Source organism: Ahaetulla prasina, chromosome 8 (assembly GCF_028640845.1).
Source record: "Ahaetulla prasina isolate Xishuangbanna chromosome 8, ASM2864084v1, whole genome shotgun sequence".
In the NCBI taxonomy this organism is placed as follows: Eukaryota; Metazoa; Chordata; class Lepidosauria; order Squamata; family Colubridae; genus Ahaetulla; species Ahaetulla prasina.
This window is the reverse complement of record NC_080546.1, coordinates 52,500,904-52,518,693: the sequence shown is the minus strand read 5'-3', so window position 1 is coordinate 52,518,693 and position 17,790 is coordinate 52,500,904. Positions and strand designations below refer to the sequence as shown.

The 17,790-nt window shown below is 43.6% G+C and overlaps 1 protein-coding gene across 1 annotated transcript in view; it reads right to left on the bottom strand.

Moving 5' to 3' along the window:
- The window catches only part of ENPP6 (ectonucleotide pyrophosphatase/phosphodiesterase 6), a 78,033-nt gene that overhangs the window by 26,758 nt on the left and 33,485 nt on the right, over positions 1-17,790 (bottom strand). The window contains exon 5 of the mRNA XM_058192759.1: positions 2,461-2,572. Coding sequence (XP_058048742.1) covers positions 2,461-2,572 — 112 coding nt within the window. The remainder of the gene's footprint in view (positions 1-2,460; positions 2,573-17,790) is intronic.

Below are 17,790 nucleotides of genomic sequence, written 5' to 3'. Positions count from 1 at the left end.
GGGGTCGAATCGGTCGATTTCTTGGGCTACCGGATAGACAAGAAAGGAATTCACCCTACTGAGAGCAAGGTTAAGGCAATTAGAAGGCTCCAGCGCCCAAAAACAAAGCAGAGCTGCAGGCATTCCTGGATTGGTTAATTTTACGCGGTCTTTTTAAAGAACAAAGCAACTGCTATGGAACCGCTGCATAGGCTCTTAGGGAAAAATACTGTTTGGTCTTGGGGAAAGTCAGAAAATAGGGCTTTTGAAGCAGTAAAGAACCTGCTCTCAAGTGATAGCCTGCTCATCCAATATCACGACTCATTACCCCTAGTGCTGGTTTGCGATGCATCCCCTTATGGGGTGGGGGCTGTACTCAGCCATAGACTTCCAAACGGCACAGAAGCCCCTATAGCGTTCTACTCTAGAACGATGTCCTCCCCAGAGAGGAACTACAGCCAATTAGACAAAGAAGCACTAGCCATTGTATCAGGGGTCAAAAAATTCCATGAGTATGTCTTTGGGCGGAATTTTGAAATCGTGACTGACCACAGACCGCTACTAGGATTACTGGCTGGCGACCGCCCAACGCCTGTGGCACTTTCGCCACGCTTGACCCGATGGACTATATTCTTAGCCGCTTATTCATACAAGCTGCAGCATCGACCAGGAAAAGAAGTGGGGCATGCAGACGCGTTAAGCCGATGCCCACTACCAGGGGCGATCAAGACCCCACTCCGGGACACCCATTCTCCTTATTGACTCGTTGGACTCTGGCCCAGTCACATCTAAGGAAGTGGCTCGGGCATCATACCGACATTGTGTTAAGGACTGTACTCGGTTGGGTACAGAGAGGGTGGCCATGCGCGGGCAACGGTTCAAAGAATTTGTTAAAAACGAGATGAGCTCTCGGCTCAAGGGGTGCCTGTTATGGGGTGATCGTGTAATAATTCCTGTTAAGTTAAGGGAAAGGTATTGGACCTCCACGAGGGTCACCCAGGCATCGTAAGGATGAAGGGTTAGCTAGAAGCTATGTATGGTGGCCACTCATGGACGCAGAGATTGCTGAGAGGGTAGGGAAATGCCAAGCTTGCCAAGAGTCCAGACCGCTACCCCAACAGCCCCAGTCAGAGAATGGGAAAAGCCCCAAGGGCCTTGGTCAAGAATCCACATTGACTTTGCTGGCCCTTTCACGCCAAACGTTCCTAGTGGTGGTGGACGATTTTCCAAATGGTTGGAGATCATACTCATGAAGTCCACCACGGCGAAGCAGTAATCGCAACCCTGCGCCACCTATTCGCAACTCACGGGTTGCCGGACACTCTGGTGTCCGACAATGGGCCCCACCACGGCAGCCCAGTTTGAAGAGTACCTGGCAGAGGAAGGCATCCGACATGCCCTCTCTGCGCCTTTCCACCCTGCGTCGAATGGCCTTGCAGAGCGTTCCGTCCGAGCGCTAAGGAGGCATTGTCCAGGCTCAAGCCAGGTGACTGGCAAACAAAATAGACTTTTTCCTAGCCGTCCAGCACAGAACCCCAAGCACAGCCACTGGAAAAGCCCAGCCGAATTGCTAATGGACGGAAACTCCGTGCCCACTTGACTGCTTGAACCCCATTACACACCCGAGGGTTACAAGGGGAACTAGAAAAGACAAGGAAATGAGCATAGGCGACCGGTGTGGGCCGAAACTATGGGGACGGCCCGAGTTGGGTCGCAGGACAAGTAACAAAGATAACAGGCCCAAAATCGACGTGGTAGAGCTACCAGACAACCGAGTGTGGCGCCACATAGATCAGTTAAGGAAACGAATAACTGACCAAACCAAACCAATAGAGGCAGGTAATGACCAATACCACTTTGAATCCACAGCTGACAATGACCCGGGAGGCGCAAGACTTAGCTGAGGTCCCAGAGTTCCAGCGACCATCAGGTCCCGAGGGAAGCAGCAGGAAAATTCCAAAATTAATCCAAGGCCGGATGGCCAAGAAAAGAGTCGGCCAATAATCCGGAGCCCGATGGCCCAGAGAAAGAGCTGGGAGGAGAAACAGCCCTCCGACCAGCTCAAAACACCACCCAGAACTGAACCGCGAGGTCAGAAAGAACTAGAGACGCCCAGGTTATTTGCGTGACTACGAAAAATAACATGTAAATAAATATGTAAATAGAGACAAAGTGTTTTCTGGGAGGGAGGAGTTATGTATAACAGTTGTACCTTTAAATATTTGAGCGGAAATCAGCACGCTGTTGATTGGACGAAGCCTCCAGCAGAACTGTATAAAAGGAGAGGTTTTTCCCCCAGCCTGTTGCTGGGTTCACCCTATATTAAAGAGCTGTTGTCACTACCCTGGTCTCCAGCCTCGTTACTTCCCGAACTTAACAGAAAATATGGAATATTTTATGCTATTATTAAACTGATATAACAAGATCATAATTTTTCATTTTTCTGTCAAGGAAATAATTAAAATGGTTTGATGGTTTTACCTTAAAGACTCAATGGCATTATTTACAGCATTGGAGAAATCGGCATCCGTTGGAACATTTTCATACGGTATACAATAGTTAGGTCGAATTCCAAGGATTTCAATTTCGCAGCCTAAGAAGAAACATTTCATTAGTTAAATCTTGCTTAAATTTTAAACCTAGATTGTGTGATATAAATTCAGGTTGTTTCTTGGATGGATTTTGGCTCTCAGACTGAAAGTTCATTAAAAAAAATGTAATGAGAATAGAAGAATTCATATTAAAATCATTAGTATAAATATTCACACTGAAAGATAACTATTGATGATCAATTGACAATCAAACCCATGTATCTGCATGTGCGCATATGTGCATGTTTGTCTATAAATAAAAAAAAATCTATAATACAACTTGATCTCTTTCCACTTATAACTGTATGACTGTAACTTTGTTGCTGGCAATCCTTATGATTTATATTGATATATTGACCATCAATTGTGTTGTAAATGTTGTACCTTGATGAAGGTATCTTTTCTTTAATGTACACTGAGACATATGCACCAAGACAAATTCCTTGTGTGTCCAATCACACTTGGCCAATAAAAATTCTATTCTATTCTATTCTATTCTATTCTATTCTATTCTATTCTATTCTATTCTATTCTATTCTATTCTATTTTTCATGATTTGGTGCTTATTTTATTTGAATTATCATTGCACTAAATAATAGATCATTAATTATAATTCATGAATTATAAGCAGATATCTCAAACTCTAAGAAGAAAGTACTAATTTCAATATCTTCACTCAAAGATGGAAGCAGATGCAGGTATTATGTGTCTATGTTGTACACACACACACACACACACACACACACACACACACACACCCCATCTTTGTCTTCAACTGAGTTCTACATGATCTCGAACAATTTCTGCTTTCTGTTAGAAGTAATGTTATTTGACAAAAATGGTTGTCAAATTAATTTTTCAAAAACTAACTGTAAGTCAAAGAACAGCTTTATCCAGTTCATTATTTTTTATAAAACGAATGTATCAGACTCTTGATTTATTTCCCCATACAGTCTTCTTAAAGCTGTTTGAACCAATACACTTTCTGACGCCACAATTCTTTTTCAACAAATATGTTACACTGAGACTTAGAAACTAGCAGCAACAATTTCAAAAGCGAAACATCAAGTATGGATAAGGAGACCCACCATATTAATATTTATTGGTGCTCTACTCACATAAAAAATACAAGAATTTAGTTTTTAATAATTCAGATGTTCTGAAATCATAGTGTTGTGATAATTATTTCCACGGCATACAGACAGATAAAATGGAATAAAAGAAAGTATAGAAAGTTTTGTAAACAGTTTGGATTTCATAAATTGGGGCAATTTGCTCCTCCTTTGAGGGTAGCAAATAGCCTTCAATCAAAGATTGGAGAGATATTGGTTAAAATAAAGAAACTATGGTTTGAAGAAAGTTGATTGCCAGCTTAGTTGATTTGAGTGTGGTTAGGGAAGGTTAAGACATAAAAAAATTCGTTCTTTTCTAAATTACAAAGAAACTACCGTGTTTCCCAAAACTAAGACCTCTCCGGATAATAAGCCCAATCGGGCTTTTCAGTGCATGTGTTAAAATAAGCCCCCCCCCCAAATAAGGCCCACATCAACTATTTACACCCATGCGTAGCTGGTCCTGCCATTTCCTCTGGTTGCTTGCTGTGCAAATAACAGGAGGTGAGGAGATGAGGCTGGAGGGGGGGAAAGGGGAGGATGTGCCATTCCCTCCCTGTTCTTTGCACAGGCTGAACAGCTGGCTGCCACTGCCCTGACATGTCCTGCTGCTGCCACTGCCTCATGGAGCAGGACTCTGCAAGGCTTGTGCCATAGCACACATGAACGGCAGCACTGCCGCAAGGTTTTACATTTCGGTGCAGCCATGAGCGGCAGGATGCCAGCTGTGCTGGTATGATGAAGCTCACGGCGGTGCTGCAGTTCTTGTGTGCAATGGCACAACAAGCCTTGCAGAGTCCTGCTCCACGAGGCAGCGGAGGTAGCAAGACACATCAGGGTAGTGGCGGCCAGCTGCTTGGCTGGCATGAAGAACAGAGAGGGGAGGCGGCGGCGGTGGCGACAATGAGACATGCAGTCCCATGCTTGTCGCATCCTCCACTCCCAAAATAATATGATAAACCCCCCCCCCCATAATAAGGCCAAGCCCTTATTTCGGCATTCAAAAGAAAATAAGACCCTGTCTTATTTTCGGGGAAACATGGTATTTCTAAAAATCTTTATTGTACCATATTGGGCCTGTCTGTTTCCCATGAAAAAACATGTTGAAAGGTGATAATCGTAACAGAAATGATTGATCATTACATTTATATTCAAATTTCAACTGCTCCATCAAAACAGTAGGCTTTAGATTTCATACTGACTTTTATGTTGCTTTTTCAGTGCCACGATCGAATCCTGAATTTTTTAAAAAAAAGTTATTTCAAATGCAGGGTCTGAAGTGCATTTTACAGAACAGCTTCTCATATACAACTCCCTACCTACATTTTGAAACAGTTCTCTTCTACATTCAAATCATCAGGAGCTCAAAATATTTCAAGACCAAAGTAGCAGCGTCTTGAATTGTACTAAATAATTTTACCTGAATAAAAGCTCTTCCATTCCTCTCACCTTAGAATGAAATGCATCCTTTCCTGTACCTTTATTGATTGGACTCTGAGACATGAATGAAACTCTCATCATTTTCAAATTAAATGTATAAACCCTAGTTTACTAACTGGGTGCTGGACGATGTAACTGAAATCTTTTAAAACTTCCCAGATACGTACAGAAAGTCTGGGGAAATGCTGTTATGATTTTGTAGAGAGAAGAAATGAATTAAGTGGGAATTTATTCCCACTGAAGAAGGGTCAAAAATTTAATTCAGGGACAGTGTTGTGACCCAGGTTCCTGGACCCGGACTCCTGGACTCGGATGATTCAGAAAGTGAGGGAGAAGACCTGGCCAGCCCTGCTTCTCTTGAGCCCTTTCCCTCCCTGGCACCCACTCAAAGGGAGGAGGAGGGGCCGGCAAAGCCTGATTCCATGGAGCCTCCTTCTGATTTGGCAACGCCCCAAGAACAGTTTTGGAGTGATGCAAGGTTACGAGAGATCGGCGCGCAGCAGCAGAAGAGTTGGGACAAAGCCAAGTCATAATTGTCATGCAGTGACATCTGCAGAGACTATAAATAGGAGGCGGGACTTCCTGGTTTTTTGTCTTGGACAAAGTAATGAATTTGGGCGGGCAATCTGTATCAACGGAGGGAAGAATATATTCGTGAGTAATTCTGGCCTTATCTATAATTTCCTTGTTATCTCCAGAAACTTGGCAGGCCCGTGGGTAGACGTATAGGACATTTATATATATGTAAATAAATCAGAAAAGGAGGCCTCTGACTGACTCTTTGCTGGGAGTATTGGGGAAGGAAACAGAACATTTTGTCCAAGACCTGACTAAAACATCTTCTACCAAAGATGGACCAGCAGCAGGTACAACAGCAGTTACAGCAGCTACAAGCAGCTAATCAACAGCTCCAGCAGCAAGTGGCTCACTTGGCAGGCCAACTTGCTGCCAGGAATGTGCCTGCAGGCCCCGGCCTCCCACTCCTCCTCCTCGTCGCAAGTGCCCGATAACCGTGCCGGATAAGTTTTCTGGGCAGCCTGAGATGTTCCTGACCTTCTTGGGACAGTGCCAGCTCTACATGGCTATGCGGCCAGAGGATTTCCCAGACGACCGGGCTAAGGTGGCCTTCGTGATTAACCTTCTTTCCGGCTCGGCTGCTCGATGGGCCACACCCCTCTTGCTCCAGGATAGCCCCCTGCTGGCGGACCAACAGCGTTTTTGGCAGCACCTGCGCACCATGTCGAGGACCCCGTTCGAATGCTGACGGCAACCAGGCGCCTTAAGGAACTCTGTCAAAGGAAATGCCCCCTGCCGGAGTACATCGCCGAATTTCGCCTTTTGTGCCAGGACTCTGACTGGAATGATGCAGCGCTGGTGGGCCAGCGTTCCAGGAGGGACTCTCAGAGGAATTGCAAGATGAGTTGGCCCGGTGGAGGCGCGCGACCTCGACAACTTGGTCCCCCTTTGTCTCCGACTCGATGCCCGTCTGCCTGCGGCGACCATCCCGTCGCACCTCGGGACCCGCGTCGACATCTGCACCCACTTCCTGCACCACCAGCACCCAGGGTCGCCCCGTTTGTAACCGCTGAAGAGCCCATAGAGTTGGGAGCAGGCCAGACTCGACAGCCCAGGAGCGGATCCGAGGCGCCAAGGAGGATTGTGCCTGTACTGTGGGCCCGGCCACCGCGCTTCTTGCCCCAGAAAGCGAAGTGGGGCACGCACGCCGTCCCGAATCACAGCGTGACCAATCGGAAGCGGGCAGGCCCGACCTCGGGAAACCCTAGGTCGGGCACGCATTGCCCCCACTGGACGCTATGCGGAAGTAGACTCTGGGCCCCTCGGCATCTGATTCTGGACACACGGATATGGTTGGGGAACCAGTCGGACGGGCTCCAGGCGCATGCGCTGGTGGACTCGGGCCACAACAAACTTTATGGACCAGGCCTTTGTGACCCAGTTTGCGGTCCCCGTGGTTCCGGTGGACCCTCCGATGCGGTAGAGACAATTGATGGGCGAGAACTGGTGTCCGCCCCATTAAATTCGCCACCCAGCCTTTGCGCCTGGCTATTGGGGACCATGAGGAGGCGATCCAGTTTTATGTCACGGCGGACCTTCATTTTCCTTGGTCCTTGGGATGGCCTGGCTGGACCCACGATCCTCAGGTGGCCTGGTCGCGGAACACCATCTCTTTCCCGAGTCTGCAGTGCCGATCATCCACCACACCTGTGCCGGCCAGAACGTCCCCACCGCTGCCATCACCTTGCCTCCTGAGCTGACGGACTTCGCCCGGCGTGTTCAGCGAGAAGGAGGCGGACGACTACCCCGCATCGCCCTCACGATTGCCCGTGGACCTTCTGCCCAACGCACCACTGCCTGTGGGACGCCTGTATTCCATGTCGGAGCCCGAGTTGGCCGCCTCAGGGACTTCCTGGACAAAAACCTGGCCCGAGGGTTCATCCGCCTTCAAAGTCCCTCTCGCCCCGGTCCTCTTCGTGAAGAAGAAGACAGGGACTTGCGCCTGTGCTGTGATTACCGCGGCTGCGCCATTACGATGCGGAATCGCTACCCCCGCCGCTCATCCCGGAGCTACTGGAGAGGTTGCGAGGCCACGATCTTCACCAAGCTCGATCTGGGGCCTACAACCTGGTGCGGATGCGAGAAGAGGCGAATGGAAGACGGCATTCGCACCCGACACGGACATTACGAATACACTGTCATGCCATTTGGGTTGACCAACGCTCCCGCCGTTTTCCAGCACTTCATGAACGACGTGTTCGAGACATGTTGGATCGGTTCGGTTATCTACCTCGACGACATCCTGATTTACTCCCGGTCCAGGAAAGCCACCTTCGACACGCCGGTCTGGTTCTGCAACGCTATGGAGCAACAACTCAATGCGGCTGAGAAATGCGTCTTCTTCCGGACTTCCATAGAATTCCTCGGGCATATCATCTCGCCCAAGGGCATAGCCATGGACCCATGTAAAGTAGAAGCTTTGTGTAGCTGGGAAGCCCTCGCCGGGTAAAGGATGTTCAGCGCCTGCTGGGCCGCCAACTACTACCGGACCTTCATCCCGGGCTTTGCCACACTGACGGCTCCACTTACCCAGCTCCTCAGGAAGAAGGTTGCGTTCCGGTGGGGTCCCCCGCAGCAAGAAGCATTCACAGCCCTCAAGAAAGCCTTCGTCACGGAACCCGTCCTGAGGCATCCCGACCCGCTCCGGCCTTTTGTGGTGGAAACGGACGCGTCCAATGTGGCTCTGGGGGCGGTGCTGCTACAGGCTCCGACGAATGGTGGCACACCTTTCCTGCACTTACTACTCGGAAACTCAATCCTTCCGAGCGCAACTACACTATCTGGGAAAAAGAGTTGCTGGCTATCAAGGCTGCATTCGAGGCTTGGCGACACCATCTGGAGGGGGCCCGACATCAGGTGGAGGTCCGAACGGACCATCGGAATCTCGAGCACCTCACCACAGCTCGGAAGTTGAACCAGCGGCAGATCCAGTGGTCATTGTTTTTTGCCCGGTTCAACTTCCGCGTGACCTACATTCCCAGCGGTCACAACCGGAGGGCGGATGCCCTGTCCCGCAAGCCAGAGTACCCCTGCGCCAAGGACCCCCTTCCTCCACGGACAGTGCTGCCGGCAGAAGCCTTGGCCGCAGCACGGGAGCCAGTGGACTTGCGGGCCCAGGTGCGAGAGGCGCAGCGCCAGGACACCTGGTCACAGCAAAGGAGAGCGGAGGTGGGCCCCACGTCTCCTTGGACCTTGGAGGAGGACTTACTCAAGTTTTGGGGGCGATTATATGTGCCCACAGGACCACTCCGAGCTCTCGTCATGACCCAGTGCCACGACAACCCTGCAGCAGGACATTTTGGGTTCTTCAAGACCCTCCACCTGGTGACACGGACCTTTTGGTGGCCCAGTGCGGCATGATATACATGCCTCACGTGACATCCTGCGTGCCGTGCCGGCAAGCCAAGACCGCCACGGGGCACCTCCCGGCTCCTCCAGCCCTTGCCGACACCCGACAGACCCTGGGGCGATCTCTATGGACTTCCTGACAGACCTGCCGCCGTCTCTGGGTTCACCACGGTGCTGGTGGTGGTGGACATGCTCACCAAGATGGCACACTTCATCCCATGCCGGACTGCCCACAGCCGCAAAACGGCCCGCCTCTTTCTGCAGCACATCTTCCGCCTCCATGGTCTACCGGACAGGGTGGTTTCGACCGCGGAGTTCAGTTCACAGCCCGCTTCTGGAAGAGCCTGATGGCGCTTGGAGGTGCAGGTGTGTCTGTCGTCATCGCACCATCCGGAGACCGACGGGTGCAGAGAAGGTCATCGGTATACTGGAACAGTATCTCCGTTGCTTCATCAACCAGCAACAGGACAACTGGGCCGACTACCTGTCCCTGGCGGAGTTTGCTTTAACAACTCTCAGCACACCTCTACTCAGATGACCCGTTCTTTGCCAATGTGGGTACCATCCGCTCTTCCCTCTGGCACCACCGACTCTCCTGTTCCCAAACGCAGACCTTCCTGACGGAATTGCATGCGGTCCAACAGTTGGTACGCCAGCAGCTGAATCGGGCAAAGGAGGACTACAAACGGTCCGCCGACCGCTCCCGACGGGCAACGCCCGCTGGCAGTTGGAGACCGGTGTGGCTCTCACCAAACACCTCCCGTCCGACCGCCCGGTAAAGAAGTTGGACCACCGATTCATCGCCCGTTCCCTGTCGAGGCAGTCATCAACCCGGTAGCCTACCGACTGACCCTGCCACGATCCATGCGGATCCACCCGTTTTCACCGGTCCCTTCTGGTTCCTGAGGCCACACCGAGTCCCCTTCGGTGCCCAACAGCACCCGCCACTGTCGCCGAGGACGGATCGGAGGAATACGAAGTCCACAGCGCACGAGACTCGCTGGCTGAAGGGTCGTTTCCAATATTTGATCGCGTGGAAGGGATACGGGACTGATTTCTCCTGGGTAGATGCCTCCACGCTCATGCCCCTGACCTGGTGCAGGCCTTCCATGAGCAGAACCCAGCCCGACCGCATCCCGATCGTCATCCCGGGGAAGGGCCCTGTGGTGAGGATAGTGTTGTGACCCAGGTTCCTGGACCCAGACTCCTGGACTCGGATGATTCAGAAAGTGAGGGAGAAGACCTGGCCAGCCCTGCTTCTCTTGAGCCCTTTCCTCCTGGCACCCACTCAAAGGGAGGAGGAGGCCGGCAAAGCCTGATTCCATGGAGCCTTCTGATTTGGCAACGCCCAAGAACAGTTTTGGAGTGACGCAAGGTTACGAGACGTGATCGGCGCAGCAGCGGAAGAGTTGGGACAAAGCCAAGTCATAATTGTCATGCAGTGACATCTGCAGAGACTATAAATAGGAGGCGGACTTCCTGGTTTTTGTCTTGGACAAAGTAATGAATTTAGGGCAATCTGTATCAACGGAGGGAAGAATATATTCGTGAGTAATTCTGGCCTTATCTGTAATTTCCTTGTATTCTCCAGAAACTTGGCAGGCCCGTGGGTAGATGTAGCCAGGACATTTATATATATGTAAATAAATCAGAAAAGGAGGCCTCTGACTGACTCTTTGCTGGGAGTATTGGGGGAAGGGAAACAGAACAGACAGCCACACTGGATGGGGGTAGGATTTAAAAAAAACATAGGGTACCATGTGATCACAGTTCCACCCCTTTTTACATAAATCATGTCGCAGGACACAGGATTTCAATGAGGTGGGTATAGCCACCATCAGAACTCTTTTTGACACCATCTGCATATGTCACTCGTTTAACTTCGATTAGACTAAGTATATTCATACTTTCTAAAACCTAAGTGATTGCATAATCATTTATAAATATGAGATTTAAAAAATCAACCCTTGGAGGAAAAATAACATATTTTAATCCCATTTTAGTAACTACAGTATTTGCACTGTTCCAAATAGTGGCCATATGCCAAATGCTGGATTTGTCATGTGACTTAAAGTCCCATATATTTTCAAACTAAGGTTTAGCATTTTAATGACTTGTTAATATGACCATCTTTAGTTCACCTGAACACACCTCTTGTGTTCAGCCACAGCCCCATCCTCAGCTGCTGTAAGTGTGAGCATTGTGCTATTTATACATTGTTGTAACAGCTACATCAATGTGTAAATTTAAGTTAAGGAATGTTCTCTTGTATAGCCTCATAGTCCGCAATGAACACTGTAAAAAAATGGTAAGTCTATGAACTTCTGTTCTTAGGTATCCAGTAGGTTTGACCTTCAAAAATATGCTAATGGACATTGTTTTGGCTGCTGTGAAATACTTTAATGAAACTTGGTACCAATTATTTCAAAAGTAATAATCATTATTTTTATCACTACTCCATTGCAGTACTGTTGGATACAATGATTTAAGTACCTTATTTAGCAGCAAACCTTTTAAATGAATTATTATATATTATTTAATTATTAAAACATATCCATGTTTGAATATTATCAATATTTAAATACAAATACCCTTTTTCATTATTCCATTTAATAAAGATAATATAAGCTTGTAATATAATATAAAAATAGAATAGAACAGAAAAGAACAGAATAGAATAGAATAGAATAGAATAGAATAGAATAGAATAGAATAGAATAGAATAGAATAGAATAGAATAGAATTATCACCAAAAGACACTATATTTGAATGGAATTGAGGAACAGGGTGGAAAAAGAGCTTGTAGAATATAAGTTTGTCATATTAAAGAAAAGAAGACCGGATTGACCTGTTCCTCTGTTTGTCAAAACTGAGCAAATCAATTTACATTGTCCTTTTATTCATTATTTATTGCTGCAACACTATCCATTGTGTTGAATTTCTTAATATGATGTTGTATAAAAGGCATGACTAAGTACACACACAGGAGATGATCTGAACTCTGTAGAATCAGAATGAAGCAATAACAGTCTTATTGCCTCACTCTATGGGTAGTCCTTAACTTATGACCCCAATTGAGCACATTTCTGTTGCTAAGTGAAACATTTGTTGTGAATTTTGCCCCATTTTGTGACCTTTCTTGCCTCAGTTATTAAGTGAATCACTTAAGTTGTTGTTAAGTAATGTTGTTAAGTGAATTTGGCTTCCCCATTTACTTTGCTTGTTAGATGGTTGCAAAAAAGGAACATCTGGCCCTGGGACACTGCAACCGCAACCGTCATAAGTATGAGTCAGTTGCCAAGAGTCTGAATTTTGATCATGTGACCATGGGCCTGCTGCAATAGTCGTAAGTGTGAAAAATGGTCATAAGTCATTTCCCCAGAACTTTGGTCACTAAATGAACTGTTGTAAGTTGAGGACTACCTATATGGCTATGCCAGCACCAACTTGGCCACTTAAATCAAACCCCATACATAGAAACAATGCAATGGCTAACAAAGAATTGGTCTAGCAAAAAACATTTGCTAGACTAATTCTTGAATACAGCTCGCCTGTCTGGAACCCATACCTCATATCGGACATTTATACAATTGAGAGTGTCCAGAAATATTTTACAAGAAGAGTTCTCCACTCCTCTGATCACAACAAAATACCTTATGCCACCAGACTTGAAATCCTGGGTTTATAAAATTTAGACCTCCGCCGCCTTCGACATGACCTGAGCTTAACTCATAGAATCAAGAGATGCAATCTACATAGACTTCTGCAAAGCTTTTGACTCAGTAGTAAACGATAAACTTCTCCTAAAACTAAAATCCTACGGCATTTCAGGACCTCTTCATAATTGGATAACTGCTTTCCTGTCAAACAGACAACAGGTGGTCAAAATTGGCAATGCTCTATCAAATCCTGTTCTTGTCAAAAGTGGTGTTCCTCAAGGCAGCGTTCTTGGACCAACACTCTTCATACTATACATAAATGATCTATGTGACCATATCTCAAGTTATTGTGTTCTCTTTGCTGACGATGTCAAACTACTTAACACCACCAACAATACTTAATTATTGAATTATAAGAATTAAAGAGGAATCAGAATTAAAGCTGCAGGCATGTTTTGACTGCACTGATTGGAATATTTTTAAAGATACCTCTGCAGACCTGGATGAACTCACAGATACTGTAACATCATATGTCAGCTTCTGTGAAGACCTATGTGTACCTACAAGGAACTTGCGAATACACAGTAACAACAAACCTTGGTTTACACCTAAACTTAAGCAGCTACAACATTCCAAAGAGGAAGCCTACAAAAAAGGTGATAAAATGCTGTACAATCAGGCCAGAAATGCACTAACAAGGGAGATAAGAGCAGCAAAAAGAAGCTACTCTGAAAAGCTAAAGAATCAGTTTTCAGCAAATGAACCAGCAAACATGTGGAAAACTCTTAAAAATATCACCGGCTATGGCAAACCTCCTTCCCAGGCTGAAGGTAATCAACAACTGGCAGATAACCTGAATGAGTTTTACTGCAGGTTTGAAAGGAAACTACAGCCACCCATCTCCACAACCCCTATCCAGACACACCAACAACAGCCAAGCCTCCTACAACTGACCCCATTTCATTGGGTTCACAACCCTAGTGATCACAGAAAAGGAAGTGCAGGACCTATTTCACAGACAAAAGCCAGGAAAAGCTCCAGGCTCAGACAAGATAACTCCTTCTTGCTTAAAAGTCTGTGCTGACCAATTGGCCCCATCTTCACCCATATTTTCAATAAATCACTAGAGATGTGTTATGTTCCTTCTTGCTTCAAACGCCTACCATCATCCCAGTGCCAAGAAGCCAACCATCAAGGAACTGAATGACTACAGACCAGTTGCTTTAACATCTGTAGTCATGAAAACCTTTGAAAGGCTAGTGCTTTCCTACTTGAAAACCATTACGGATCCGCTGTTAGACCCCTTGCAATTTGCATACCGAGCAAATAGATCAATATATTACTTGTATATATTACTTGAATATATTACTTGAATATATTACTTGTATATATTACTTGAATATATTACTTGAATATATTACTTGTATATATTACTTGAATATACGCTATAGATTACTTGAATATACGCTATAGATTACTTGAATATACGCTATAGATTACTTGAATATATTACTTGAATATACGCTATAGATTACTTGAATATACGCTATAGATTACTTGAATATACGCTATAGATTACTTGAATATATTACTTGTATATATTACTTGAATATATTACTTGAATATACGCTATAGATTACTTGAATATACGCTATAGATTACTTGAATATATTACTTGAATATATTACTTGAATATATTACTTGTATATATTACTTGAATATACGCTATAGATTACTTGAATATACGCTATAGATTACTTGAATATACGCTATAGATTACTTGAATATACGCTATAGATTACTTGAATATATTACTTGAATATACGCTATAGATTACTTGAATATATTACTTGAATATATTACTTGAATATACGCTATAGATTACTTGAATATATTACTTGAATATACGCTATAGATTACTTGAATATATTACTTGTATATATTACTTGAATATATTACTTGAATATATTACTTGAATATACGCTATAGATTACTTGAATATATTACTTGAATATACGCTATAGATTACTTGAATATATTACTTGTATATATTACTTGTATATATTACTTGAATATACGCTATAGATTACTTGAATATATTACTTGAATATACGCTATAGATTACTTGAATATACGCTATAGATTACTTGAATATACGCTATAGATTACTTGAATATATTACTTGAATATACGCTATAGATTACTTGAATATATTACTTGTATATATTACTTGTATATATTACTTGTATATATTACTTGAATATATTACTTGAATATATTACTTGTATATATTACTTGAATATACGCTATAGATTACTTGAATATATTACTTGTATATATTACTTGAATATATTACTTGAATATACGCTATAGATTACTTGAATATACGCTATAGATTACTTGAATATACGCTATAGATTACTTGAATATATTACTTGAATATACGCTATAGATTACTTGAATATACGCTATAGATTACTTGAATATACGCTATAGATTACTTGAATATACGCTATAGATTACTTGAATATACGCTATAGATTACTTGAATATATTACTTGAATATATTACTTGTATATATTACTTGAATATACGCTATAGATTACTTGAATATACGCTATAGATTACTTGAATATATTACTTGAATATACGCTATAGATTACTTGAATATACGCTATAGATTACTTGAATATACGCTATAGATTACTTGAATATACGCTATAGATTACTTGAATATATTACTTGTATATATTACTTGTATATATTACTTGTATATATTACTTGAATATATTACTTGAATATACGCTATAGATTACTTGAATATATTACTTGAATATACGCTATAGATTACTTGAATATATTACTTGAATATACGCTATAGATTACTTGAATATACGCTATAGATTACTTGAATATATTACTTGAATATACGCTATAGATTACTTGAATATATTACTTGTATATATTACTTGAATATATGCTATAGAGCACTGCACACCAGAACAACTAGACACAAGAACAGTTTTTTCCCGAAGGCCATCACTCTGCTAAACAAATAATTCCCTCAACACTGTCAGACTATTTACTGAATCTGCACTACTATTAATCGTTTCATAGTTCCCATCACCAATCTCTTTCCACTTATAACTGTATGACTGTAACTTTGTTGCTGGTAAACCTTATGATTTATATTCATATATTGACCATCAATTGTGTTGTAAATGTTGTACCTTGATGAACGTATCTTTTCTTTTATGTACACTGAGAGCATATGCACCAAGACAAATTCCTTGTGTGTTCAATCACACTTGGCCAATAAATTCTATTCTATTCTACTACTACCCTTCAAAAAGATCTTGACTTTGTATCTGATTGGTCTAAACTTGGCAACTCCAAATCTCAACCAGCAAATGCTCAGTCCTACATATTGGAAAAAAGAACCCAAACACTAAGTACAAGCTTGATGGACATTACCTTACAGATGACCCCCACCCTGTTAAAGACCTTGGAGTTTTCATATCAAATGATCTAAGTGCCAAAGCCCACTGCAACTACATAGCAAAAAAGGCTCTAAGAGTTGCAAACCTAATTTTGCGTAGCTTCTTTTCCAAAAATTCTACACTACTAACCAGAGCATATAAAACATTTGCTAGACCTATTCTTGAATACAGCTCACCTGTCTGATACACCACATCTCTGACATTAATACAATTGAACAAGTCCAGAAATATTTTACAAGAAGAGTTCTCCGCTCCTCCGTAGACAACAAAATACCGTATACCACCAGACTTGAAATCCTGGGATTAGAAAATTTAGAACTCGTCCGACTCCGACAAGACCTGTGTTTAACACATAGAATCATCTATTGCAATGTCCTTCCTGTTAAAGACTACTTCAGCTTCAATCACAATACAAGAGCAAACAATAGATTCGAACTTAATGTTAACCGCTTCAATCTTAGTTGCAGAAAATATGACTTTTGTAACAGAGTTGTTAATGCTTGGAATACACTACCTGACTCTGTGGTCTCTTCTCAAACTCCCAAAATCTTTAACCAAAAATTGTCTACCATAGACCTCACCCCATTCCTAAGAGGACTATAAGGGGCGTGCATAAGTGCACAAAAGTGCCTACCGTTCCTGTCCTATTGTTTCCTTTCATTGTATGTGCTTGTATATAATGTTGTGACAAAAAAAAAGGAATCATCTGTTACAACGTCCTTCCTATTGAAGACTACTTCAGCTTCAATTGCAACAATACACGAGCACACAATAGATTTAAGCTTAATGTGAACTGCTCCAATCTTGACTGCAGAAAATATGACTTCAGAAACAGAGTTGTTAATGCCTGGAATGTACTACCTGACTCTGTGGTCTCTTCCCAAAATCCCCAAAGCTTCAACGAAAAACTGTCTACTATTGACCTCACCCCATTCCTAAGAGGTATGTAAGGGGCGTGCATACCGTTCCTGTCCTAATGTTCCCTTTGATTGTATCCAATTTGTATGGTTATCACATACTTATGATTATATATATATATGCTTTACATATCATATAGTTATTTCATGCTTAAACTTATACATAATGTTGTGACAAATAAATAAATAAATAAATAAATAAAGTTTTCTCCAAGAAAAGTTGGTTTAAACTTGCCCCTCCCCCATAAGCTCCTTCCTCCTGTTCAATTTGCTGTGGAAGGACTTCAAACTGTTCAAGTGAAATTTGAAAGTGTGTGTGTCGAGGGGGGGGGATCTTTTGGGTTGAAGGAAGTGAAGGAACAAGCAGCAAAACTTTTTCTTTTCTTCTTTTCCTCTGATGAAAGCTTTCTGTTGGCAGAGGAAATCTAGATTCCACTCAGGCCCTATAATCCGACATATGCATTCGTATTTTGCTGATATTTTTGTACATGGTGATCCCCTATAGAAACTCCTATTAAAACACAAAGTATTCAGTTTCTCAGTTATCTGGAAAGAACTCTAAAACACCTCTAGGCTACAGGGAATACAAAGAATTCATAGAAAATGAATCTCTTATTTTTCTGCTATCCCTCTCTTAAGATTTTTTTTTTTGCATAGGGTTTACTGCC